Below are 27,131 nucleotides of genomic sequence, written 5' to 3'. Positions count from 1 at the left end.
ATAGATACCCATTTAGTGGCTGATTTGTACAAAGTTGAGCCAGAAAATATTGCTAAATCACAGCTATCCCACTTACATTTTGTGATCTTAGGCAAATATTTTATTTCACCAAAACTCAATTTTCTTCATTATGACAAATGAAAGCACTTTTAAATATGTGAGTTCAGAATACCAGTTGTACAAAAGGTGTGGCTAAAAAAAACTAAATATTCTGTAAGGTTCACCAGCAGGTAGCAACCTATAAAATAACATAGAACTTAAGTGAATAATTAATTGTAAAAGTTAGTACTCCGTAGCAAACACACTATAATACAGAATGAAAGTCTGTTAAAACACTGCAGAGGTATGTGTATAACCAGAGAGCCACAGAATTAAATTTTGGTTGGTGCAGTGCAGAATAGTAACTTCGGTATTTTTAGTGGTATGAAGTCACAGCCTGTGACAGAAAGCACAGTGTTTTTGCAAGTCATTATTTTAAACTTGCATTACACACAGTAAGATAGATTGCTTCAAAATGCGCAAAATGTCTTACGATGAAATAGTACTTTCAAAATATAGATTTGAGTGATGCAGAGACTGTACTTAATGCATTCTTTTTTAACATAACTGTCCCTTCAACATCGTGTCAGGGGTAGTAAGCGCAATATATATACAATTACAATTAAAAGTGCGCACACCACAGCTCAGTAAACTCTTTGCACTACAACTCAAAAACAATAAATCTTTGTCATAAACCTTGGAGTGATTAGATCATTTAAAGGCAGTACCATGCTCAACCACACTTTACCCTTGCAGATAATACGTTGTACTGCACATTTACGTTGCTTTCAGGCCAGCAGACAGGCACCCATGGAGGAAGGCTTGACTGTGAAAAGCTGTCTGCCTGGTATTCGTGTTTGGAAGCACAGGAAAGCATTTGATTTAAACTATAGAAATTTGTGGTCTGTTGTTCCTAAATCACAGAACTACTAGGGAAAGAAAGCAGCGGGATAAGGAGAGAGTGACAGGCAAGGACAGTGCAGAAAAGGAGATAACACCAGTCCACTCACCCTCAGAAGTCCTCTATTCCGGTCACAGTGTCTCAGTAGACGGAGGCGCTGCACACCAACAGTCTGTCCAAGGTAGCCCGTTCAACGAGGCACAGCTGCAGGTCATAAAATCACCCTCAGGCCCTCTCTGCTGGTGCTGGAATGCTCTAAACAGAATACACGAGGCGCAGAAGCATGCGCTGTGTATCTGTTTAGAGCACGTGGGTGAGAGGTCAGCCAAGTAATGCTGCAACCCCTCCCTTTCCATGTCATTACTTTGACGATATGGTAAAGGGAGGAGTGTTGAAAGGCAGCTTATGATAGAAAAGTAGCCCCGGGAGTACAGGGCTGATCCTGTACACGCCCGGGGCAGCTTTAGGATGTGCCGTTTTGAAAACGTAATTTCTGGGCGGGTCCAGAGTACCCTAATTATTGCAGAATCGGGCATGTCAGCCCGTACTGCTTTACTTTTAATGTTGCAGTCCTGGCCATAGACACATGCGCGCTTGCGCAGTTGTCTAAATTAAACCTGCCTGACTGCTTGACTTCCGTCTTGCAGAAAGGACTTGTCAACAGAGCACTGCATCTTAATAGTTTAAAAGCATGGTAATTGCTTTTAGCAATGACCATCGATCTATCAAATGTATTTGGGAGGGCGTAGCCCCTCCGCCCAATCCCAGAAACCGCCCCTGGATTCTGGGTAGGAAAATGTTGGGGGACCCACGCAAGCCATTCCTCCCTGGACTTCCCTGGGTCTCTAGTTTTCAGAAATGTGTGGGATTGGTAGGTTTCCCTAGATGGCCGCCAAGCCCGGGACTAAAAATTCATGTAAAACCTCCTTGCTACACCATGTCATATTCGGATACATAGAGGGCATCTGAGTTTTTGGGCCCGAGTCGGCAGCCATCCAGAGAAACCTACCAAACACACACATTTCTGAAAACTAGAGACCCAGGGGAGTCCAGGGAGGTATTGCTTGCATGGCTCCCCCAACGTTTTACGATGCAGAATCCCCTGCAAACCTCACATTTTTATGAAAAAATCACTTTTTTCTCAAATTTCTGTGGGAAAGTTCTGGAATCCATATGGATCCACACATTTCCTACCACCCTGCGTTTCCTCAGGTCTCCTGATAAAAATGATCTCACTCGTGTGGGTGGGTCAAGTACCCTGCGACAGGCAAGGGCCCAAAACGTATTGAGGAGTCATCATAATGACCTTTCACAAAACAACCTGGTCTTGCAAGGTGAGTACCTGGGTTTTTGGCCCCAGGCTCGGTGGCCTTCTTGGGAAACCTACCAAACCCACAGGTTTCTGAAAACTAGACACCTGGGGGAGTCCAGCAAGGTATTGCTTGCATGGGTACCCCAACGTTTTCCTACCCAGAATGCCCTGCAAACCTCGAATTTTGTTGAAAAAATCACTTATTTCTCAAATTTTCGTGTGGGAAAGTTCTGGAATCCACGTGGATCCATATATTTCCTACCACCTAGCATTCCCCCAGGTATCCCGATAAAAATGATACCTCACTCGCGTGGGTGGATCAACTACCTGCGACAGGCAAGGGCCCAAAACGTATTGAGGAGACATCAAAAGGACATATCACAATACAACCTGGTTTTGCAAGGGGGGTCTCCTGGGTTTTGGGCCCCGGCCTCGGCGGCCATCTTGGAAAACTACCAAACCCACACATTTCTGAAAACTAGGCACCTGGGGGAGTGTAGCGAGGTATGGCTTGCATGGATCCCCCAACGTTATCCTACCCAGATTGCCCTGCAAACCTCAAATTTTGCTGAAAAAAATCACTTTTTTCTCAAATTTCTGTGTAGGAAAGTTCTGGAATCCTCATGGATCCAAAAATTTCCTACCATCCAACGTTCCCCCATCTCTCCTGATAAAAATGATACCTCACTTGCATGGGTGTTTCAAGTACCTGCGACAGGCAAGGGCCCAAAACATAATCCACGTTGCGCTTTAAGCCGTTTCCTGTCGCAGGCACTAGGCCTACCCACACAAGTGAGATACCAGTTTTATTGGGAGACTTAGGGTAACACAAAAATTGTAGAGCAACTGTTATTACCGATTGACTTTCTTTTTTTAATTTTTTTATTTATTTATCCATGAACAAACAGCTGAGAAAAAAGAGAGAAAAGAAAAAGAAAGAAGCAAATGCAGATACATATAAAATGATAAACTTAAAACTTCCAGCAAGAAAAGACAAATCAGAGCCATTTTTTGATAAAGTCCCAAGTTTGCAGTCCAAATCTTTTTTTCCCAGGTCGTTTAAGCCTATACAAAGCAGTTTCTAGATGATATATTGCCAGAATCCTGGTTCTCCACTCCCAAAACGTGGGGGGGATCAGAATCGATCCATTTAGATGTGATACATAATCTAACAATAGACATGCAAATGAATAGGAAACGAAACTCAGGAGTATGCCCCCCACCGTTGCCACTGCTTGATGATACCCCAAACAATACTACTTCAGCAGTCAATTTACATGTTATGCCCAAAGAGGAGTTGAGGAAATGTTGAACCTCAGATAGAAATACAGCAAGCTGGGGACAAGCAAAAAACATGTGTACAGAGTCAGCGGCATAGATCTTACATCTAGGACACTTGTCCCCACTTCCCGTCCTCCATTTAGCAATTTTTGAGGGTGTATAGTATAGATTGAAGACAGACATATCGAATTGGCTTCCCAAACTCCCCGCCAATAACACTGAATTAGCCATTTCCAACATTGAGTGTATGTCTATCGGGACATCGCCAAGTCTGCGTTTCCAATTTTCCTGCTGAACATCTAAATCGTCTAATTGAACAGATATTAGACATCTATAAATCTGGCCAATTTTACACTTGGCTGTAATCAGTTTTAGCAAATTGTTTTGCCCTTCCTGAAAAAGTCCTTTTGACCGGGCATGATCCAAAAAACTATATATATGGAGAAATTTGAAAAAATCACCCCTCCGCAAATCAAATTTATCCTGGAGCTGTACAAAAGACAGTCGCTGTCCGGATTCGTATAAATGCCCAATAACCCGAATACCCGATAGCACCCACCTACGACAGACAGTATCTTGAAAGATACTAGGAAGTAACCCAATAGATTCAAAGGGGGTCAGGAATTATATTTTTGGGATCTTATACATAGTACGTACCTTTTTCCAAATCAAAAAAGCAGCCTCCAGAACCTTAAACCGAGTCCTTTTGTAGTAGCTCGGCTCAAGAATCCTTACTAAAAGGTATCGGGCATTATTGCCTAAGATCATATTGTAAATTGACGGAGTATGAGCAGGGTCGTGCGTTACTTCTTCACCAGCTATTAAATCCCCAAAATACTGAAGAAGGGAAGCCCAATAATAGTACCTAAAATTCTGCACATCCCAGCCACCTCGTGCTCTAGGTAAGTTAAGCCACTTTATAGCCCTCCTGGTTCTCTTGTATCCCCACATAAAGCGTACACACATTCTTTCTATCTTACTAAATAGAACATTAGTGAATACCAAAGGTATAGCACGAAATAGATACAAAAACTTGGGAAGTATTACCATTTTCAATACATTAGATCGACCATATAGTGACAGATGTAGGTGGTTGAATTTTTGTAGGAGCTTGTTCGAGGAGTCCACAATCTGGTCTATATTAGCCTCTGGTATCTTCTGAACATCAGGAGAAATGCGAAAACCCAAATAAACTGCCTCGGAAACAATTTCAACCTGTTGAGGAAGGCCCGCCTCAGAATGGAGAACTTGAGTCTTGCCCAGATTTAGTTTGTACCCTGAAACCGCACCGAATGCGTTGGCAATAATTCCGATTCTATTCAAAGCGGTTTTAATGTCAGAGGATATTATTGCCAAGTCATCCACAAATGCCAGAACCCTAGGAGCCTCTATCAGAGAGGCTACAGGAGATATCAAAGGGTCTGTCTCAAGTTTAGAAATTAAGGGCTCCAAATACAAGGCGAATAGAAGGGGTGAACAGGGGCACCCCTGCCGGGTCCCCCTGCTCACCACAAATTCCTCAGACTCTCCACCCAGAGTCCTAATAGTGGCGGATGCATTCTTATACAAAGCCTGTATCGCTTCGCTGAAAGTCGGCGGAAAGCCCTTCCAGGCAAGTACTGCCCATAGGAAATCCCACGACACCCTGTCGAATGCCTTTTCGGCATCTGAGAGGGCCAGTCCCATTCGGGATTTCGTCACTTGAGCCCAATCAAATAGTGCTATAACCCGTCTAATATGATCCATAGTGCTTCGCCCACCAATAAAACCATGCTGCCTCAGGGATACTAGCGGGGCAATAACTTTCCCCAACCGAATGGCAAGAATTTTAGAAAAGATCTTGCTGTCCGCATTTATTAAAGAAATGGGACGATAAGACGAGAGTTCCATGGCATCCTTACCTTTTTTCTTGAACACCACAATTGTGGTCCTTGACCATGAATTCGGTGGCGTTCCATCGAATGCACCCTGAATTATAGAGAGCAGTTCCATTTTTAAAGCGCTACGAAAAGTTATATAGAATTCAAGGGAAATTTTATCTGGGCCCATTGCCTTTCCGCGTGAAAGAGACAGAAGCGCCAACTCCACTTCTTCCCAAGTAATTAAGGAACCTAAATAATCCTTATTGCTTTGTGGTAAAACCGACCTTTCAATCCCCGCTAAATATCCTTCAGCTATTGCAGTCTTATCGTTCATATACAGTCTTTGATAGAATTCCCTGAATGCCTGCCTGATGCTTAAAGGAGAGGTCTGTATCTTTTCATGCAGATCTTTCATCTCTACAATCTTATTCTGAGACTCCCTCTGACGTAATCTATTGGCTAAAATCTTACCGGTTTGCTCCCCAAGTTCGTAGCACTCTCTCTTATGAATCTCAAATTTTGAAGCCACTTCCTCTGCGAAATGCTGATAAATTGTTGATCGTTTAGCTGCAAGTCTTGCCTGGCATTCTACTAGATCTAATTTATGTTTAATTTTATATGTCAACTCTTTCTCCACTTCCGCTAGAATAGCCAAGCCTCTATCAAGATCGTCTTTAACTTTTTTTCTTTTTTGCGCCGCAAAACTCAGTGTTTCGCCGCGAATCCCAGCTTTAAACGCATCCCAGACTATGGGCTCGAGGGCAGATCCCTTATTCATAGAAAAGAACATTTTAATCCACTCTTCAATATGTATGCAATAATCTTGATCCAAAAGAAGTTTCCTATCAAACGACCAATTATTAATAGATGGCGGAGAATCAGTAACAGAGATTTCCAAAATAAGAGGATTATGATCCGATATTATTCTTGGTAGCTTTTTCACGGATGATCTTGCCAATATAGAATACGAGACCATAAAATAATCTAAGCGTACCAGCTTACTATGAGGTGCCGAAAAAAATGTATACCCAGGATGATTAGGTCTTAATCTAGCCCAGGCGTCGCATAATCCCTGATCCTGCATTAGTCCCTGTAGACTTTTAAAAACCCTAGGTTTTCGCCCCACATTGGGCTGGCCAGTGTCAGCGTTAAGCTCAGTCTCCAAATGAATATTTAAATCTCCACATACTACTAAAGGTTGTGGCCAGAGTGCTAAATCATTGTTTGATTGAGTCCATCAATTCAGCGTCATCTAAATTAGAACCATACAAACTACAAACTGTAAGACCCTCCCCATTGATCCTCACCTCCACAATCACCCATCTTCCCCACGGATCCTCCCTTTTCCTTTTGCATTCCAATAGACCTTTTCTCGACAGTATAGCGACCCCCCTAGTATTAGTTGATTGTCTTGAGCAACCCAATAATTCCACCCCAAGTATACCCAACCATGCTCTATGAGCCCATGAAATATGGGTCTCCTGAAGGCACACTAAATCCCAGCCTTGCGACTTCATTAACCCAGCTAGGACCTTCCGCTTTTTAGGATTGTTTAACCCAGAGATATTAAGGGTACACAAGATTAATTTCCTCATTTAATAGTACAGTTTGCTTGTGCCTCTAGCCATTGGAAGTAGAAATATAAAGAAGCACAAATGGGCGATCCTGCATAAGTAGCCGATACATTCGTAATCTACATACAGAAAAAAACAAGAAAGAAAAACAGGAAAGATCGATAACAACGCATATTGCTGGATAAAAAGATATCCAATAGCTATAATGATCAAAAAGCAAAAGTTCACAGATTTTTCTTTCCCCCCCCCACACCCCCCTCTACCAACACCCACGGCCCCACCCCTATACCCCACCCCCCCTCAACCCCCCCACACCCTCACCCCCTCCATCCAACCCACGGACGGAGCAAGATGGAGCAAGATGGTGGCCGACAACTCGGTCGGGTGAGTCGGTTTTCTCCCCTCTGACGATGCAGTGGCAGGCCTAAATTATTCTACGAAGAAGACCTGTGGATTTTTCAGGGAGGTGGTCGGAGCCGCGAATGCGCTGGGGAGTTTTCTTGCTGGGAGCCTGGAGAGACCACGGAGGCTTATCTCTCCATTATCTCGTTGGCGGCCAGCCGTGGTGCACCTCTATCTGGCCGATGATGGCGTCGAAGGGTGCTTCTCGAGCGCAACGGGGGAAAGGCACTACATTGTTGGCCGGGACCCCTGTTAAAACCGGGAACGCTACAGCTGTGGCTCGCTAACACAGACCCCGTCATCCCTGGGCACGGACTCCAATACAACACTGCTTGGAAGCTCGGCAAACACGCATAGCGCACTCGCAATGGTACCGGCAATTTTCTCGTGGGTTCCGAGAAAAGGACAGACTCTCGAGCTGGTGGCTGTACCTGTGGAGGGAGGCAGTGGGGCGAGTAGCGAGTTGGAGGTCGATTTGGAAGGCACTGTTGGTGAGTCAATAATTCCCCCTCCGACTCGGCCAATCTCTGTCTATGCTGGGGGACTCCAGGGTCCGGATGAGGCGCTGGGTTCAGGATCGGGTCTTCCGTGTACTAAACCCACTCCGGAAAGCCTTAGCGATCATCCGCTAAAACAATGCACTCTGGGAACTGTAGGCATACCAGATGAATCTATACAGCCACGAGAGTTACTGTCTGCACCAGGCTTACCCCGGCAAGAGCTGATGCTTCCAATAGATACGAGAGCAGCGAACCATAACATTGATCATAGCATAAATAGGGCGGTCAGCAGTCTCCACGAGAACCTGGAAGTCCCTAATAATTTGGATATTCCTGATAAAGTCTCTAATACTGACGATTTTTTTTCTTTGTCTGAGCACTCATCAGTGGAAAGCTTAGTCAAAGAATGGCTGGAAGACTCTAACCCAGATGAGGATGAAGGGAATTCAGACATGTTTGGCTTTGTCACAACTGAGGAACGGGTGGTTCGCAATAAGAGAACTCTTGTGGTGAACAAACAGGGATCTGACGCTTCACTGTCTTGGGATTATCAGCATTCCCCCAATATAGACACTATCTCTTCTAATGTGGTCGAGAATATTTCTGCTGGGAATGCTGGGAATGATTTAAGATCGGGGGACATTACGCTTACTACTATTTATGATCTTATAATGGCCCATAGAGCCGAAACCCAGGCAGAGAGTAACCGTGCTCAGAGTGCTTGTAAGCGGTTACAGAACGCAATACGAAGGGTTTCTAAGTCTTGTGCTGAAATAGTAACACGGGTTGGCGAGACCGAAACCAGGATTTCAACCTTAGAAGACGATTTAGTAGCACAAAAGAAGCAACAGCATCTCTGTTGTCCCAGAGAGAAGATATGCAATGGAAATTGATTGATTTAGAGAACAGGGCTAGACGCAATAACCTCTGCATTTTAGGGGTCCCGGAGGGAAGCGAGGGCTCTAATGTTAGGAAGTTTGTTATTGAGCTATTGAGTGAGGGTTTTCCAGGTTTGGGTGAGTGGGATTGGCAAAAGGAGGTGTTGAGGGCACATCGCTTTCCATTTAATCAAAAGAAGAGGAAGGGGCAGAAAGAGGTTACATCACGGGCTATTCTCATTTCACTCAATAATTTTTTAGCGAGAGAGGCTCTATATGATTTGGCACGCCCTCAAAAAAAAGCCCATGGGAAGGGCTGTGAATTTTTTGTAAGACCGGATTTTTGCCAGGCCACGGTCGAGACCCGCTGGAGAATGCATCAGATGATTCCACTTTTCCAGGCTAAGGAGGCACAATTTTTTTTTACAAAATCCGGCTAGGCTAAAAGTAATCTTTAAAGGTCATACACAGGTTTTCTTCTCTGAAGTCAAAGCTAATGAATTTCTACAAACCATGTGCTCCTAATGGTGATTCCGATGGTGGGCCTTCAGGCGCAACCTCAATTTTTGGTATAATGATACACTGTCACACTGCGTCTTTTGATTTATTTTAAGTTAGGTATGTTCTTTTTCTTAATTTTTTCTCTGTTGAGGCTTGCACTGCATCGGGGAGGGGGGGTATGGGAGAGATCGACTCCACATTACCTATTGACTTTCAATGCATTTCTACCTTCCGAATGAAAGACAATGTGTAAAAAAGAAGTCTTTTTGAAAAATGACCTATAATTGTCATGCTAGTGTGGGTACTCACAATTTTTTCGATATTCAATGGTTAGTTTCTATAAAGAAACGTTGAAGGATGTACACAAATGATCCCTTGCTGAATTCATAATTGTGTCTACTTTTCTAAAATGTATAGCTTTTGAGGATCCATTATTGCTTTCATACCCATTTCTACCATTAACTGGAAAGAGGTTAAATGCACAAAAAATAGCAAAAATAGGCTATGTCCAAGAAAAATGCCAAAACTGTGTAAAAAAATGTGGTTTTCTGACAAAAGTCTGCTTGTCCCTGAAAGCTGGGAAGACGGTGATTTCAGTACCACAACCCCTTTTTTGAGAACATTTGCGGGCAAAAAAACAGACACTTTCATCTGTAGCCCTTTTTTCCCACTTCCCCCCCAAAAAAAATGTTGCTATATTTTGGCAAATTTCTGGGTCCCCTCCAGGGGAATCCACAAACCCTGGACCTTTAAAATTCCCATGAGATTGGAAAAAAAGGACGCAAATTTGGTATGGATACCTTATGTGGTCAAAAGGTTACAGGGGCCTAAGCGCGAACTACCCCAAATAGCAAAAAAAAGGCTTTGCACAGGGGAGGAAAAGACCTAGCAGCGAAGAGGTTAATGCCCTACGGCAGGGTGCATTATATTATATATAAGGGCACAGCTGCGTGAACAGATACGCCCCTGTGATGTCTAGTTCTATTGCTAGATATTTGCTAGTGATCAAGCAGCCACCTTAAAGACACATACTGGGCACTGGTCATTCCCCAGCTACATGATGGCTTCTCTGAAACCAATGGTGTTTGGTATGAAACACCTTGTTTGAATAAATCTGTACTGATGTACTAAATTTATGATGACATGCACCCAGAGGGCAACTTACAGGTGCCCCCAGAAAACCTACTAGACTTTTAGTGTGCTGACTGACTGGTATCTCCCTACCTGCCAAAACAGATTAGTAGGTGAAAGCCCGCGCTCTCTGAGATCAGAAACTATGCCTGTTCTGGCGGACGGTGAGCACACCTCCTCCAGTATGATGGCTAGTGAATTAGCATGTCAAGGCCAGAAGCTTCAAAGCCTTTGCTGCCTTTGATACGCAACAATGGCCTCCCCCCAGACTTGGGGTCACCAACTCCTGCCCTGGGGCCCATTTGGCACCAGATCAGGTGGCTAATTAGATAGTTAGTACGCGTGTTGCACTTTCATTTGATGCTAGGCACACCACTAAGATAGGCCACCTGAAGTGGACAGCCTAGAAAGGGTTACACCCTTTTGAATTTGGTGAAACTAGCAACTCTGGGTTACGATTATGCCCACTCTCCACAGGAAATTGTCATATAGGGGGTGCAGTCATCCCAGGGATAAGTAGCCCATTGGCTACTATCATACTCTTCCCTAACCACTCCTAAATTTATACATTTAGTGGATCCACCTAACACCAGGAATTCACCTTTGTTCACCTGTGAACTGAAGAAAGACAAAGAAGAACCAAAGACGTGAGAACAGAGGCCCTGCACGAAAGCTGGTGCCATACCTTGCCTGGCTGCTTGCACCATGACAATCACAAATACCAACTCGTCTAGAAGATGAACACCCTCACCAAACACCAAGCAGCATATCCCTTGGGGTGAAGGAGCCACTCCTGTGCACCCGCAGGCACCCATCTGTTGAGGCCTCGTGCTTCAGGAACAGAAGTTGCCAAAATCCACAGGAGCGAAGTACGCGCCTTTCCTCTCCTCCGAAATAGCCCACTACTCGGTTATTTACACACAAAGAAGGGGGCAATATCTCTAGGGAGCGGAGAGACAGAGAAGCGTCACAAGGTAGCGTCAGTCTGGATCTTTCAGGGAGACAGGGAGTGTCCGTGGATAAAAGGAACCTGCAGTAACGAGAGAAGTAGAAGAGGGACAGTTTAGAACCCACACTTTGTCTATACCACACACTAACTCCTTACTATAAGTATGCCTTGTGTACCCCCACACGCTTACACTGAGACCAGCAGAAGAGGCTTTGTGATCATAATTCTCCAGAAGGCATGTAGAACAGTGTCTCTCTTTTTTAACGAACACAGACCTCAATATAGGCTAGCGCAATCAGATATAGTATGTGCAGAAGGCAGGGTTGCAATGTGCCAGCGTTTTGAGAATCCTTGACAGGAATGGAAATAGGTTTGCAATCACTGAGTGAGCACCAAAGTTACACGCACATCATCAGGCACGAACGCACTTACTTTCTTTCGCGCTGACGATCAAAGGAAATGAGAGAGTTTTCTTAGTTCAGCAGAATAACTCCCAATAAGGTTACAAATGAAGACGGAGTGTGTTATCCGATTACACCAAAAGCCTCGGTTCTTGACGCTAGTGCTTAGCCGCTCTTGACGGCGACGCAGTGGGGCGTGTACTTGATCAACAAAATAAACAAACAAAAAAAAAAGGAAGTCTTCCAGCGCGTCCTTCGCCCTTCTTAAAGGTACCGCGTACCTCAATGTTGTTAGCGCTTCCTAGCGCCTATGCAGAAGGCTACAAAAGACGATGTGTCCCGGTTTAGCCAGGGGGAGCCGGGAGTGACGGGTCCTCAAGCAGCGCTTCCTCGCGCTGATGCAAGCAGGTATTACCACGTTAAGATGTAGCGCGATCTCGTGCATGCCCAATACAGGGTAGCGGGGGGAGTCACGAACCAGCGCGTCCTCGCGCTACTACCACAGGGAGCCGCACCAAACAGTACGGTATCACAGGGTATTCCAGCAGGGGAACACCAACAAACAACTGTCCATAATTAGGTGCAGTCCAGAAGCAGGTAGGGCAGGTTACTTCGCACAGAAACAGGGCGTGGCTCTAACAGGAAACAAAGCCAAGTACCTGGGAGAGGGTGCTGCAAGCTTATAAGCTGTGCTTATCAGCTGATCTAATCCCATTGCAGTCTGGGAAGGCACACAAGTTCTACATTATACTAGTGCATTATGGGATGAGTAGTTTAAGAGTTAGCAAAAGGGAATTTCTACCTTTAACACCAACACACTTATCAGGAACACCGTTTTGCTGGCCACCGGGTCCACCGAGGGAGCTTCTCCCCAGGAGGAGGTCATCGTGGTTCTAGGAGGTCAACCTTGTCTCTCCAGTGAGTTTCAAGAGACTGGCCCCTCCAGGAGCCTCACAGCACCAATACCCTGGGTACCTGATCATTTGACACAACCAAGGCTTGTTGAGTATCCAGCCCGCACACCACTGATACCAAAGTTGACCTGCCAATAAGGGGCTTTGGGATTAATGAGATCTACACTGAGAATGGCCCTGCTGTTCTGTTTACTTCCGCTCTGCAGGTCTCCCTAGTAAAGTGAGAACCTCCAACGCAAGCGACCTACTGGACAAAACATGTCTGCACCCGAATTCCAGAGCCCAAGTTCATATAAACCAATGGTGTCTCCTTGCCCCTGTGACCCTTAAGAGCCGAGCTCCCTTTTGGGTTCTGCCGTACTTATTCCAAGTCCCCACTTGCAACCTTTCTTTTACAGGTACCCGGTCATTGACTTTAACACGTAGTGCTCAATGCACTTCTGCTCCCGGACTTACCAGGGCAGGTAAAATGAAACTGCTGGTGGTTTCTTGGACCTTGGCCCCTAAGCATCTAAAGTCCCAAGAGGCACCCTCGAGAAACCTTTGGATGTATATCTATACAGCATATGTTTCTCACATAGAATAAATTTACTGCAATCCAGGCTCATGAGTCAAAAACCGTTATTTGAGCATTTGATTGTTTTACTGTAAAAATCATATCTCCGAAAATACTTACCTGATTCCAATTATCTTGGTATCTAAAAGTATATAAAAATCTGTATTATTTTTCTAAATTGGTCTCTGATTTCTTTTTTAGTATGTGTTTTATTTATTGACTCAGTAAGTACAACAAATGCTCAACACTCATCTCTGATAGGCCTAAGCTGCATACCACAAATAGAGCATGTGGGATTATTAATAAAAGCCCCTGTAAACCAATAAGGGTTGTCTGGACTTTTTGCATGATGTAAACCTACATTGGTACACTATATAAACAGACCGCGTCTTACACAAAAACAACCAATTCCTATATTAATTTATCCAAAGGGGGCACAGGAGTGAGTGGCCACTACACCCATATTAAATATATTTGCCTTACATGGTCTTCGTGTTTAGTGGCTAATTGTTTTTCTGATTTCATTAGTACCACCTTTTTTCTGATAGTGGGTTAACTCTTCTCAAAGACCATGTCTAATGGACTCACATGCACATCATTTCACATCTCATTATATGTGACGCAACGTCACTGTTAAATAGCCCTGATATCATATGTGAAATAGACCACAATATATTTTCACATTTTCCACAAGGTTAAATATTGTAATCATAACTACCTAGGTACAGAAAATATAGAGAGAACATATCCAAACCCAATTCTTTTTCTTCAAATTCATATCCACAGCTCTTCATCCACATTCCAACTTTCTGGGCTCTTACTTTGAAGGCCAGTTATATGATAGGATTCCAGCTATCACAACTCAATCATTCTGGCACCTTCACTTATGCGAATTCAATTCTATCAATAGCAAATAGTCTAATAAATCGATATTAATGTTGTGTTGTTCTGCAGAGTGTTTGGGACTGGGTGCGATGTGGCATTATTCTTTAAGCCAAAGAGGTGTTCATGTATATGCTTCTTCGGCAGGAAAATCATGCTACCCATATGATAGGTATTGTATAAGCACACTAAAATGTATATAACAATACTGTTAAGTTTCTTGATGATTATCTAATTTTTTTAGGACACTTTGCACATTATATGATCCTTCCTGTGTTTACACAGTTTGCTTTTTGTATACCTTCTGAATCCAGTCACTTCGTCCATCCATGTCATATTTTAGACCTATCCTAGACGTATTTCAGACCCCTCATCAATTTATCCTTTAAAGATGGGTGTCTATTTCCTGATCAGATTTTACCACTGTAGGAGGCTGGCTTAGTATATGGTGCACGCTTATTTAAGTGAAGCACCCTGCACTAAGCCAGGTGACCCTTATGGTTATTTTAGGGGTCTTAGACAACCATAGAAAACTCTATAAGTGGTAGCTGTAGAGAGCAGCCTTCAGGCTTAGTCCAGAAGGAGTGTTAAGCAACTTGTTTTTCCACAACTAATCATATAGTGCAAGTTAAATGAAAAAGAACCATGCAGTGTAGTTATGAAACAAAGTATATTTATTATATACACTTACTAAAACATTGGTTCATCTCCTACCTGGAGATATAAACACAATACACACAGTACTTCAAATGTAAAACAGGTAAGTTAGCACAAATACTCAGTGGTCTCCAGGGGAGGCCAAATCATGTACTAAAGAAGTGGAATGCAAACTGGGACCGAAGTTGGGACTTGGACCAGAAGTCTCAGAAGAGAACGGGAGACAAGGAACCACTCAAGGTAAGTACCCTGGAAACCCACGGAGGCTGTGTGCAGAGAGGAAACACAGCCGCGCACTCAATGCAAGTCAAAGGGAAAGTCGCGGTTGCAGGTTTTAAGAAGAAGGACCCTTCCCAGTGGACCCTGAAGAAACCCTGTGGAAGACAGAAGTCTGGCGAGTCACCCCACCGGTGAATACCCCAGGATATCTACACCAGGGAAGCCCGGTGCATAGTTGCGAAGTGACGTCAGGAACCACAGTATATCAAAATGGAGGACTTCAGAAAACGTGCCACTGGTGAAGAAGCCGAAAGAGTCCAGTGGAAGCCAAGAATGGATTCTTGAAGAGGAGTATCTGCAAGGCGAGGTCTATGCCACTCGAGAGTGACCAGGAGGCAGGGAATACCAATGACCACCGATGATGGAAGATGCAGGAGAGATGATGGTGACCTTGTCGCTGCAGCTGAGAGGACCAGGCAATACTGTGGAAGACCAGAAACCATTCATGAGCTGTCCCATGTCAGAAGTCAAGAACCAGGCGGTCGGTGTCCAGTGAGAGCACCAACAAGCCTTTGAAGGAACAACTGATGCGGTAAACGAAAAAGGTGCAACGTTGGGACCAGTAGGTGCAAGGGACTCACCAAGTGCAGGAGAAAGTCAGAGCAGGCCTGAGCAAGCAGGAAAGAACACTGATGCCAAAGAAGACTCTCAAGAGGACCCGCAGTCCAAAGGCACAGGAGTCGCAAGAGGACCTCATACAGCTCACCAAAGATGCAGGCCCACGGTGCAGAGGATGCGGTGAGGACAAAGACCTTGGTAGGAAGAGATGCTGGAGGCTGGAGTTTCGTGTAGCCCAAAGATCTCTGGAGTCAAAAAGCCTTGGCGACGGCAAGTCGATGGGGTGCACAAAGATTCTGTTCCTGCGGTTCTGAGGAGGGATACTGGCCTCAAACTTGCTTAGAAGACAGTGCAGGCCTGGAGGGAGTTGCAGAACCATGACCTGTGTTCCTGAACCTTTCGGAGTACGTAGGACATTAGGAGCAGCAGACTGTCAGCTTGGTTGAGGGACCTGTGGATTCAGGGTAGTGACTCCTTCAATCCAAGGGAGATTCCTTTGGGTGTTGTTGATGCCCACAGACCTGGAGAAGAACCCAGATGAAGCACAGGCACAGACAACGCAGAAGACTTGTATGACGATGAGACCAGGAGTAGCAGGAGTTGTCCTTGGTGCAGTCTCGGTTCCTAGGCAAAGCCCAACGAAGTCCAGAGTGCCCAGACAGTAGCAGTTGAAGTGGTTTTGGGTTTGATTTTTGCCCCAGGATGAATCTGAAGAGCCACCCACAAGTAAGCCCTTAATTATCCCAGGGAAAGGGTTGGTACGATTCAAAGTTCCCTCCCAGAGGATAGGCTGGACAGAGAGGAGGATACTCCCATGTCCTTTGTCCAGTTTTGTGCTAGGGCAGGAGTCGAGGGCTCCCTGAATTGGTGCTAACTGGAGTATGCAAGGAGGACACTAAATGTGCCCATCAAAGCAGTCTGGTGGTGCTGGCAAGTGCCCCCACCCCAGCCCAGTACACTAAGTCCTGTCTGGGGAGGTGTTCACACCTCCCTGCAACAGGAAACCTATTGCTCTAACTTCCCCTGCTCAAGCTTGGCACAGCAGCAGGAGGGCAGAATCATGGGTGTGGTCGACAGCAGCACTAGCTTGCTGTTAGACCCTAAAAGGCTGGTACTGGGAATACAGGGGGCTCCTTGGGGGAACCCCTCAGTACATGGGATCCTACATCCGAAACTGGAATCTGTGTTGGGGTACGATTCCAACATGTTTGGTACCAAACATGTCTGGTTTCGGTGCAGACAATATATAGTTAGACATCTCAGGATTGACTTGATGTCCACTATATGTCTTAAATGTCTGACCACACTTACAAAGCCTGGAGAAACGACTCCAGGGTTTGTAGGGGGTGTCCTGCTCATCCAGGGCACCCTCACATGTATAACCTAGCACCTTGCCTTCAGGATTGAAAGGCCTGCCTTACGGGTGACTTATAGGTTTTAAGTGCAGTGACCTCAGATATAAGAAAACGTACATCTGTTGTAAGTGGTGCTAACATCAAGTTACACAGGCTGCAATGGCAGGCCTGTAGTCACAGTTTGAGTGGTCTCTCATGGGTGGCACAATACATGCTGCAACCCATGGGGGCGCCCTGGTGTACATATGCCCTGGATACCTTAGTACAATATAATAGGGACTTAGAAGGGTACACCAGTTGCCAGTTGGGAAGGTACCAAAGTACTCACCATAGTCAAATTTAGGAAGCGATCACAGTGACTGGAGTCATGATTAGCAGTATGCCAGTGAGACTAGTCAGAAAACAGTATGGCAGCAAAAAGTGGGGGTAACCATGAAAGCAGATCCTACTTTCCTACAGCCAACTTCTAACGTTTCTTAACCAATACGATTCATCTTTTTGTTCTGACTCTTGTAATCATTCTTACTGCTGACCCTTCCTTCTTTTAGTTTTGTTTTGGACCCAGCAACAGTTCCTCTGTACGGATGCCACTAGTATTCTTTTCAGATGATTCTACTACCTCCCACTGTCCCCGAACCTCCCAAGCATAGATGTGTTATCTTTTTGAAATGTGTCTATACTCTAATGAAATCTAGCATTTAGGAGCTCTTCGTATAGGACTCTCCTTTTCAGGGAGCTTGGGTGGCTGCTGCTGGCATGCAAAGCAACCATCCAACCTCAGTGAAATAAATGAAGATGGTTAAGGGCTCGCACAAGAAATCTACAGCAACAAGTATCGTTTAGAAGAACACGTTTATTACATGAGGGTGAATTCTCCTAAAGGACAAGTTGATTCCAGCAGATGTCTTATCTCCCTCCAACCTCCCTTCCTTCTATGATATTATTTTGCTCTGCCATAATCTTTCTTTAGCCTCCGTAGGGCCAGAAATAGTCACAGACCTAAAATCATCGGTGCTCGTTGACCCTCACATTATGCTGTCACCTCTTTACTTCTATGGGACCATAATGAATCCATAACTGAAATCGCATAGTGCAAGCTGGTGGCTCGTTACTTCTACAAAGGGCACAGCAAAGAATTCTGCAGAAATCTACTTCTACATCACAAAGCACATTACCAAAGTTAAATAACGTGTTTTACTATTGATAAGATCAGATGCTGAATAGATGCATATTACATGTCAGATTCTAAACAGTATCCAGCATAGGCGAACTTTAACAAATGCATTAATTTCTTTTTACTTTCAGGTTCAGACGAAGGGCCCACGTGACACCTAAATCCTATCTCTCATTCATCAGTGGATATAAAAATGTGTATAGTGAAAAATTCAAATATATCAATGAGCAAGCAGAACGAATGAATATAGGTAGGAATGAATAAACAGATCTCTAGTTATGTCATAAGGTCACACTGTGCTTTTCTATGAACAGACTGTATTGTTTTTTGATTAAAGCATCACACCAACATCAGTGTACTCACATAGAGAAAGTATATCCAGTAAACACATATTAGCCAACACTCACCTTCCTTCATGCTGGGCCTCAATTTGCAAGCCTATAGTTTCCTCACCATTTCCTCCAAATCGTGCGATGTTTCTGAGGGCATCCTGTTGCTATGTAAATCACCTCTTCTTGTTTAGAACACTAGCTCATGGCTGCCAGTCAGGGTGCCATGGGCGGGAGAGATGGCACATTCCAATGCTTTGCAATGTCTCTGCTAACAATCACACTCCCAGTCGCCACCAGGGTATGTTCTCCCCGAGAACCCTCCATCCATATCCTCCGGGATGCCCAGGAGTGCAATGTGTGGTGTGGGTGAAACCCCGAAACCGGTCCTAGGATGCTTGATTCCGGTCCAGGGAAGACATGGCTTGGTAGTTCGGGCTGGACTGTTCCCATGAGGCACAGGGTCAAGACTGATTTGCATATGGCCATGTCTGAACTGGGGTGGCGTGGTGAGCAAAATAACGATGGATTAAACCCAGATCTGTGACTGGGGGTGAATGTTTTGCCAATGTGCAACATTCCGTCCATCATCTTGTGTGTTTTGCTGTTCACCCTATGTGGGAAGGGTATGCCCATACGTGGGTCCCGTGCTCACTACCCACTGGAGTCAAGCTATCCTGGCTGAACAGGGTGAAACCCCGAAACCGGTCCTAGGATGTTTGATTCCGGTCCAGGGAAGACATGGCTTGGTAGTTCGGGCTGGACTGTTCCCATGAGGCACAGGGTCAAGACTGATTTGTATATGGCCATGTCTGAACTGGGGTGGCATGGTGAGCAAAATAACGATGGATTAAGCCCAGATCTGTGACTGGGGGTGAATGTTTTGCCAATGTGCAGCATTCCGTTCATCATCTTGTGTGTTTTGCTGCTCCCCAGAGAACCCTCCATCCATATCCTCCGGGATGCCCAGGAGTGCAATGTGTGGTGTGGGTGCCACAGGTCTCCCTAACACGTGAGAAACAGTAGTACATTTCCACCTACCCCTGTGCAGCTGAAACATGCAGATGAAGGAACCTTCCCGGCTCGCCAAAGCCTTTCGGGAGTCAGACAGGAGCAAACCTTTAACTGAATGAGCCATAGGCATGAGAAAGTAACTAATTCCCATGGCGCCATTCTCGCATCCCTCAATGCCATATCATCTAAGAGACCCAGACATGTTTCTCAGTTTGTTTTCAGTGATGCAAATATATTTGGCGAGTGCATAATTGGGGATTTCCCCAGTGGCCTCGTGGGGATTTGCCTTCCAGAGGGTTAGATTCTAGTACTAAAGACCACGAAGCAGGATGGTATGCTACAGCATGGTGGTGTTGAAGATATCTGAAAAACTGGGATCTGTGAAGTTCGAACTCCTCCTGCAACTCTAAAAAGGATGCCATCTGGGTGGAGTTCCAAACATCCCCAAGTTTTGAAAGCTCAATCAAGTTCCATTTCACAAAGTACTCGAGTCGCACGCAGGCGATAACCAGATTCCACTCCATAATGGGGTCTCTAAGATTATTTGATGGTCCCATCCGGTCTATCACAGGGCTGACCTCCATGCCAAAAGTACCACTTTGGTAAACTCACAGAGCGTGCAAGGAGTGAGACCTCCATATAACATCCCCAGTATCTTATCTCAGCCTACCAGGATTATTTTGCTCGGAAAGTAGGGTTCAGCAACCCCCTGCCCCCCATTAAGCCAAGCATTTCGAAGAAGGATCTGGGATGCCCAGTAGTAAAGTTGTAGGTTTGCCCATTCCTCCATCATAAGTGGATTGAGTGCAAGTATTGACTGCCTTCTGGGGGGGGGGAGTTTGATTTGCCCATTTGAAAGCCCGGTCTTTGAAATTTGTGCCCCTAAACCATCTTTGCTGGAGCATCAATGGAAATTTAGCAGAATATATATTTTTTTAAGGACATTTAGGGGCATATGTACAAGCCCCTATTGCCACCACATGTCACTTTTACAGACGTTATTGTGACGATAGGAGCTGCGCCTCATTTACAAGGCAGCGTTAAGCCACTTAACATGGCTTCATGCTGCCTTGTACATAAGGCACCCTTTCACGCTATGGTTAGTGTGAAAGGGGCGTGCAGTGGGTGTCGTGGTGGGCGTTCCACCGCAACACCCATTATATTTGACGCTGACCCTTATGTACAAGGGAGGCGTACATAGGAGACAGTGCCAAACTTAAGACCAGGAAAATCCTGGTATTAAGTTAGCGAAATGAGGAGAAATACATTATTTCTCTTTGTTTTTGCTTTTTCCATGTGTGCTGCCTTGTTCAGCACATATGTGAAAAGCAAAATGCCATGTTTTGTTTATACTTCGAATCCACATGCACAAGACATAGAGACAGTAGAATGGGCACTACTGAGAGAAACCGAGCCTAATAGTCCTAAACTTTTTGTGATTGAACTATTAGAGTTTTGCCTGAAACACAGCTATTTTGAATGGAACGAAGAATATTTCTTACAGATCAATGGAACATCCATGGTGTTCCCAGGAGCCCCAGTATATGCTAATACCTTTATGGCAAAATTTGAACAGGAGCATATATTAATGATTATTCCAGTATTGGAGCTTTCATAGATTCACATGCCTGAATCGTTCCCCGTCGTCGCGACGGGAGTCTCCGGTACATAAAAAAGCATTGCTTAGTAGTATAGCAAACTGAAAAAAGGCCTAGGCCCATTTTCCTTTGCAACCCATAACCTTCGTTATGTAAAAAAGGACTAAACTTGTCTCTGAACCAATCAGAGCCTCTCACCCTCTAGAACACTCCTGAGAGAACCTTCTGCCCCTCAGATTTTTTACCGCACGTTGTGCTAGGGAGTCTCCTTTGAGCTCTGCTCAAATTCTACAGTTTGATTCTAGATTGAAGAATTTATTCAACTGCTTTTTCCTCACCAACTTCTGGAGAATGGCTGACAAGGAAAAGAAAGGTTTATTTAGAGCCTGCGCCACCTCATAAGGATTGCATATACTGCCTTTACCCACACCATCAGGCTTTGGAATTTAAGGTATGTCGTACCATTTCTAATAAAACACTGAGGGATCGTGAAGGAAGGCTGTTAATTTGGCTCCAAAAACTTAAGACCAGGAAAGAAGTTGTGTCTAGTGACAGTGATGAGGCGTCATCAACTTCAAGGAGATCTCAGAAAAGAAGCAGATCTCCCCAGGCTCATACCTCAGGGGAAAGACCTGAAAAGGCTCTTAAAAAGACCACGATTGGGTCTTCAGAGCGCAGTCCCTCAAAATCTCCTCCAAGTATGGAAAAGGAGAGCAAGGGTAATGCTTATGGGGTAAAACATACTAAGAGGGCGAGCTCAGAGCCCTCAAAATCACCCATTAAGGTTAAACATTCTCTTAAGAAGCCAGCCTCTACACCTCCTGAGGAAAGATTTGAGAAATCTACGTCGTCGACAAGACCGCCGACGAAGAAAGTAGCGTCGTCGACGAAGAAAAGTGAGGTGAAAATCACTATTAAACCTATATCTTCGTCGACGATGGCCTCGACAACGGCAGTGTCGACGACGACGACATCGACGACGACCACAATTACGTCGTCGACGGGATCGTCGACGACAGTAACAACAGGATCATCGACGGCGACAACAAACGACGGTAACGGCAGCGTCGACGGCAGCATCGGCGACGACAGTTTCGTCGGCGGTTTCGACGGCAATCTCGTCGACGGGCTCATCGACGAGAGAATAAACCCAGAAAAACTGGATTTTGCCAGGAAGAGGAGAATTACCCCAGAGATTACATCTCCAAGCAAGGTGACACCTCTAGTACCATCCCACCTGTTAGAGGAAGAAGAGTCACAGGAGGAAGATAATGATGGACCTTTTGGCTACGCCAGTAGCCCCTCGCAATTGCATGTAAAATGCCAAGAAGATGACTGGGAAGATGAATATGGGGGGTTTCAAGATCGTCCCCAGCAACACTATCAGGAAGAAATGGTGAGAGTTCCATCTTCACTGCTAACGGATTTGCAGTTTATGTTGGATGATTATAAAAGGAGGCATCCTTTACCTCATACTTCCCAAAGAATACCAGTGACTACATCACGCTCTATTCCATGTACGCCAGTGCGACGGCAAGAGGTTTTACCAGAGTCCTTGCCTATATCACCACTACCACAACCAGATCCAGAGACCTCTGATGATGATGAACAGGAAGAGGGAGTGATAACAGATCCTAGTAAAGAATGGGACAATTATCTCATTCCGTCGTCTTCATCTCCTTCACCAAAACCTGTTGATTCTCCTCCGGAGGACATCGGGGGTTCCGGGCCCGATTCACAGAACTAACTTAAGACAGAATCCTAAACTTACTACCATTTTGGTATTCACAGAAGGCACTTACTCATTATAGTATTCACAGAAGGCACTTACTCATTTCGATATTCACAGAAGTTAGGACTACTAACTTTAGGACTCCTAAATGCCTTCTGTGAATACCGAAAGTCTTAAAGTTAGGATTTTTCTCAGTTTAGTAGTAGTAAAGTTAGGAGTCCTAACTTTAGGACTCCTAAATGCCTTCTGTGAATACCGAAAGTCTTAAAGTTAGGATTTTTCTCAATTTAGTAGTAGTAAAGTTAGGACTCCTAACTTTAAAGGACTCCTAAATGCCTTCTGTGAATACCGAAAGTCTTAAAATTAGGATTTTTCTCAATTTAGTAGTAGTAAAGTTAGGACTCCTAACTTTACTACTCCTAAACCAAGAAAAATCTTAACTTTAAGACTTTCGGTATTCACAGAAGGCATTTAGGAGTCCTAAAGTTAGAAGTCCTAACTTTACTACTCCTAAACTGAGAAAAATCCGAATTTTAAGACTTTCGGTATTCACAGAAGGCATTTAGGAGTCCTAAAGTTAGTAGTCCTAACTTCTGTGAATACCACAATGAGTAAGTGCATTCTGTGAATATCAAAATGAGTAAGTGCCTTCTGTGAATACCAAAATGGTAGTAAGTTTAGGATTTTGTCTAAAGTTAGTTCTGTGAATCGGGCCCTCCATAATCTAATGGAGAGAGCTACAAAGAGATTTGCGCTCACCATGTCATTTGACAAGACAGAATGTTTCTTGTATGATTTCAAGGAGCCGTATCGTAGGGCAGTTCGATCTCTTCCGATTGTCAGTCATATATGGGAGGAAGGTCTCAAGGTCATGGAGACACCAGCAACGGTTACCCTAGTACTCGCAAGACTAGACACAAAATATAAAGCGCCCTCGGATGCTCCAGCTTGTCTATTAGGCCACCCCAAGCCGGACTCAGTTATAACCCAGGCGGCTCAGCAAAAATCAAGGAATCCATCAGCTTCAATTTCAACACCTCCCGACAGAGAGGGTAGGCGTTTGGACAATGCGGGGAAGAGGTTTTCTTCTATGTCTGCCCTTCTAGGGAAGGCAGCGAATGCCCTGGCCATCCTGGGCAGGTATGATAGACAAATGTGGTGCGACCTCTCGCCTTACATAGACAGCATTCCAGAGGCTGACAGACAGGAGGCCAGAAAGATCCTCCAGGAAGGAGAAAGGACTTCGGCTGAAGTCATAGATTGTGTAATGGACATTACGACCACGACCTTCAGGTCTTTGGGGGGAGCGGCAGTCTTACGCCGACAAGGATGGCTGAGAGCAATAGCTTTTAGGCCCGAAGTCCAGAATAACATCTTTGACCTTCCCTTCAATGGAGAATATTTGTTCGGGAAGCACATTGACAAGGTCTTGCAGAGTATCAAAACAGATACAGACACGGCGAAATCACTGGGAATGCTGCAGTATAGGAAGGTTCCTTTTCGAGGCTCAAGAGGTAGGGGCCAATCCTCCTATGGAGGGGGTTACCAACCAGGCAGGTATACTTCTTACTCCACCTCATCTCAGCCATACCGTCAACAGTATGCGCAGCGACAAACAGGAGGTTACACAAAATCTACTCCTAGAGGTCGAGGAGGTCGTCAGGGTAAGGACAATACCCGTTGACAATGACGATGTTCTGAATCCGGCTACACCTATTCCTCTAATGTCGTATGTTCCCCTGGGTGGAAGAATTTCTTATCATCTTCAAAATTGGCAGCAAATAACTACAGACCAATGGGTCCTCAACATAGTACAATTCGGACACACTCTAGAGCTTCTGCAAACGCCCCCTTGTACACCGCCAAAGCACCAAGAGGTCAAATACTTACATCAGATGCGTTGAGAAATTCGGACAATGCTCCGAAAGGGAGCAATAGAACCGGCACCGAATTCCCAGAGAGGAAGGGGATTTTATTCCCGGTTTTTCCTAGTCAAGAAAAACGTTCTCCAATGGCGCCCTATTTTGGATCTCAGGTCCCTAAACACTTACCTCAAGAAGCAATCCTTCAGAATGATTTCCCTCCAAGATATTCTGCTGCTATTAAACCCAGGAGATCATATGACCAAATTGAACCTACAGGATGCGTACTTTCACATCCCCATCTATCCTTCCCACAGGCAGTACCTTCGTTTCATGGTGGCCAGAGAACACTACTAATTCAAGGTACTGCCTTTTGGCCTGAAGTCAGCCCTGAGAATTTTTACGAAATGCCTGGCTCCAGTGGCAGCGGTTCTAAGGAAGCAGAAACACCAAGTATTTCCTTACCTCGACGACTGGTTAGTCAAAGCACCATCAGCAGTGTCGGCCCGGTCATCAACAACGGCTTGCGTGGAACTGTTTGCCAGACTAGGTCTGACTTTAAATGAAGAAAAATCATCTCTTCAGCCGACAAGAAACATCACCTTCTTGGGAGCAATTCTAGATACAGAGGTTAACAAAGCATTCCCCTCTAAGGAAAGACAGCTGGGAATAATATCTCTATCCCAGGCTTTTATAAAAATAAAGTCTCTTTCAGTACGCAAGTACAAATCTTTGCTGGGAACGATGTCATCTTGCATTCCCCTCATACCTTTCTGCAGGCTAAGGATGCGTCCGTTGCAAGAGCAGCTGGCTCTTCAATGGCATCAGGTGAAAGGATCCTTCGACGATATACTCAGGGTAACACCGCCATGGTCCACGCGGCAACATGGTGGACCCGAAAACGGAACATCTCGCAGGGTCTTTCATTCCTTACTCAACCAGCCCCACTAGTGATTACGACAGATGCGTCCGTGGAAGGCTGGGGAGCGTTCCTTCAGGACCTCCAAGTCAGCGGTCGCTGGAAGTTGCATGAACAGCAAATGCATATCAACCTCTTGAAACTCAGAGCCGTCCGCTTAGCATTGTTAGCGTTCCTACCAAGGATTCAAGGATCAGCCGTGTTGATAAGAACAGACAACACAACAGCAATGCAGTATTTGAACAAACAGGGAGGAACAAGATCACTCTCCCTGTCTCAAGAAGCCCATTGGATATGGGAATGGGCACTGCAACACAGAATATCCATAATAGCGGAACATCTTCCAGGAGATCAGAACATCAAGGCGGATACTCTCAGCAGGCTCAAATCCGCCTGCCACGAATGGGAGATCGACCAAGGAAGTCTAAACAACATCTTCCAAAGATGGGGAAAACCGACAGTAGACCTCTTCGCAACAGTGGAGAACAAAAAATGGCAGTTCTTCGCAAGCTGGTTTCCCCAACGGGGATCTTGGGGGAATGCGTTTTTGATGGCATGGTCAGGCATCTTTGCCTACCCCATTCCTCCAATTCCCCTCCTGCCGCGGGTTCTTATGAAGATCAAAAAAGAACCATGCAGGATAATCCTGATAGCACCATGGTGGCCCAGGCAACACTGGTTCGCGGAGCTTCTACTACTGTCGGAGGAACGCCCGATTCGCCTCCAGCCGATACCGTCACCCCTGACGATGTTCCAGGGGGAAGTACTTAATCCGGATCCGAAATCGCTGCACTTAGCAGCCTGGCTCCTGAATACTGCAAATTTCAGCATCTAAACATCCCAACGGAGTGCAGGGACATACTATCTAGAGCCAGAGCGGATAGTACGAACAAAACATACAGGGTAAAGTGGAAGAGATTCTGTTTATGGTGCAAAAGATGTAGCATTCATCCTCTGAACTCGGCAGCACACGAGATTCTTCCATACATTTTGCTTTTGGCAAAGTCCGGTTTGGCTCATGCATCTATAAAGGTACACCTAGCCGCAATATCACGCTACAGAAGGACTGCCTCTGGTCCATCTCTGTGGTCCGCTAGAGTCATCAAACACTTCATGAAGGGATTGTTCCGGGTTTTCCCTCCAATAAAGCCTCCACCACCTTTCTGGCAATGGAACATTGTTCTTTCCCAGTTAATGAAACAGCCCTTCGAGCCAATACACAGGGCAGATCTGAAATTCCTGTCATGGAAAGTTGCATTTCTCATTGCGCTCACTTCAGCCAGGAGAGTGGGGGAAATACAGACTCTCATGGTCCAAGACCCTTTCTTACAATTCAAGGAGGATAGAATGATACTCAGGACTAATCCAAAATTCATTCCAAAAGTACCAACTAATTTTCATTTAAATGAGCCACCAATTCTCAAACGATTCTTTCCTCAACCAACAACAGCGGCGGAAAGAGCTCTCCACTCGCTGGATTTCCAACGCTGTCTAAAATTCTATTTGCAAAAAACTAAGCCTTCCCGCAAGTCTTCACAACTTTTTGTCACCTTCAGCGCACCCAGGAAGGG

The 27,131-nt window shown here is 45.1% G+C and overlaps 1 protein-coding gene across 1 annotated transcript in view; it reads left to right on the top strand.

Annotated features, from left to right (window-relative positions):
- DNAH8 (dynein axonemal heavy chain 8) overlaps nucleotides 1-27,131 on the top strand; it is a 13,985,216-nt gene that overhangs the window by 9,898,216 nt on the left and 4,059,869 nt on the right. Inside the window, exon 66 of the mRNA XM_085610239.1 lies at nucleotides 18,238-18,356. Coding sequence (XP_085466365.1) covers nucleotides 18,238-18,356 — 119 coding nt within the window. The remainder of the gene's footprint in view (nucleotides 1-18,237; nucleotides 18,357-27,131) is intronic.

This window comes from Triturus cristatus, chromosome 6 (assembly GCF_964204655.1).
Source record: "Triturus cristatus chromosome 6, aTriCri1.1, whole genome shotgun sequence".
In the NCBI taxonomy this organism is placed as follows: domain Eukaryota; kingdom Metazoa; phylum Chordata; class Amphibia; order Caudata; family Salamandridae; genus Triturus; species Triturus cristatus.
The sequence above is the reverse complement of the archived record's forward strand: the minus strand, read 5'-3'. Positions and strand labels throughout refer to the sequence as shown.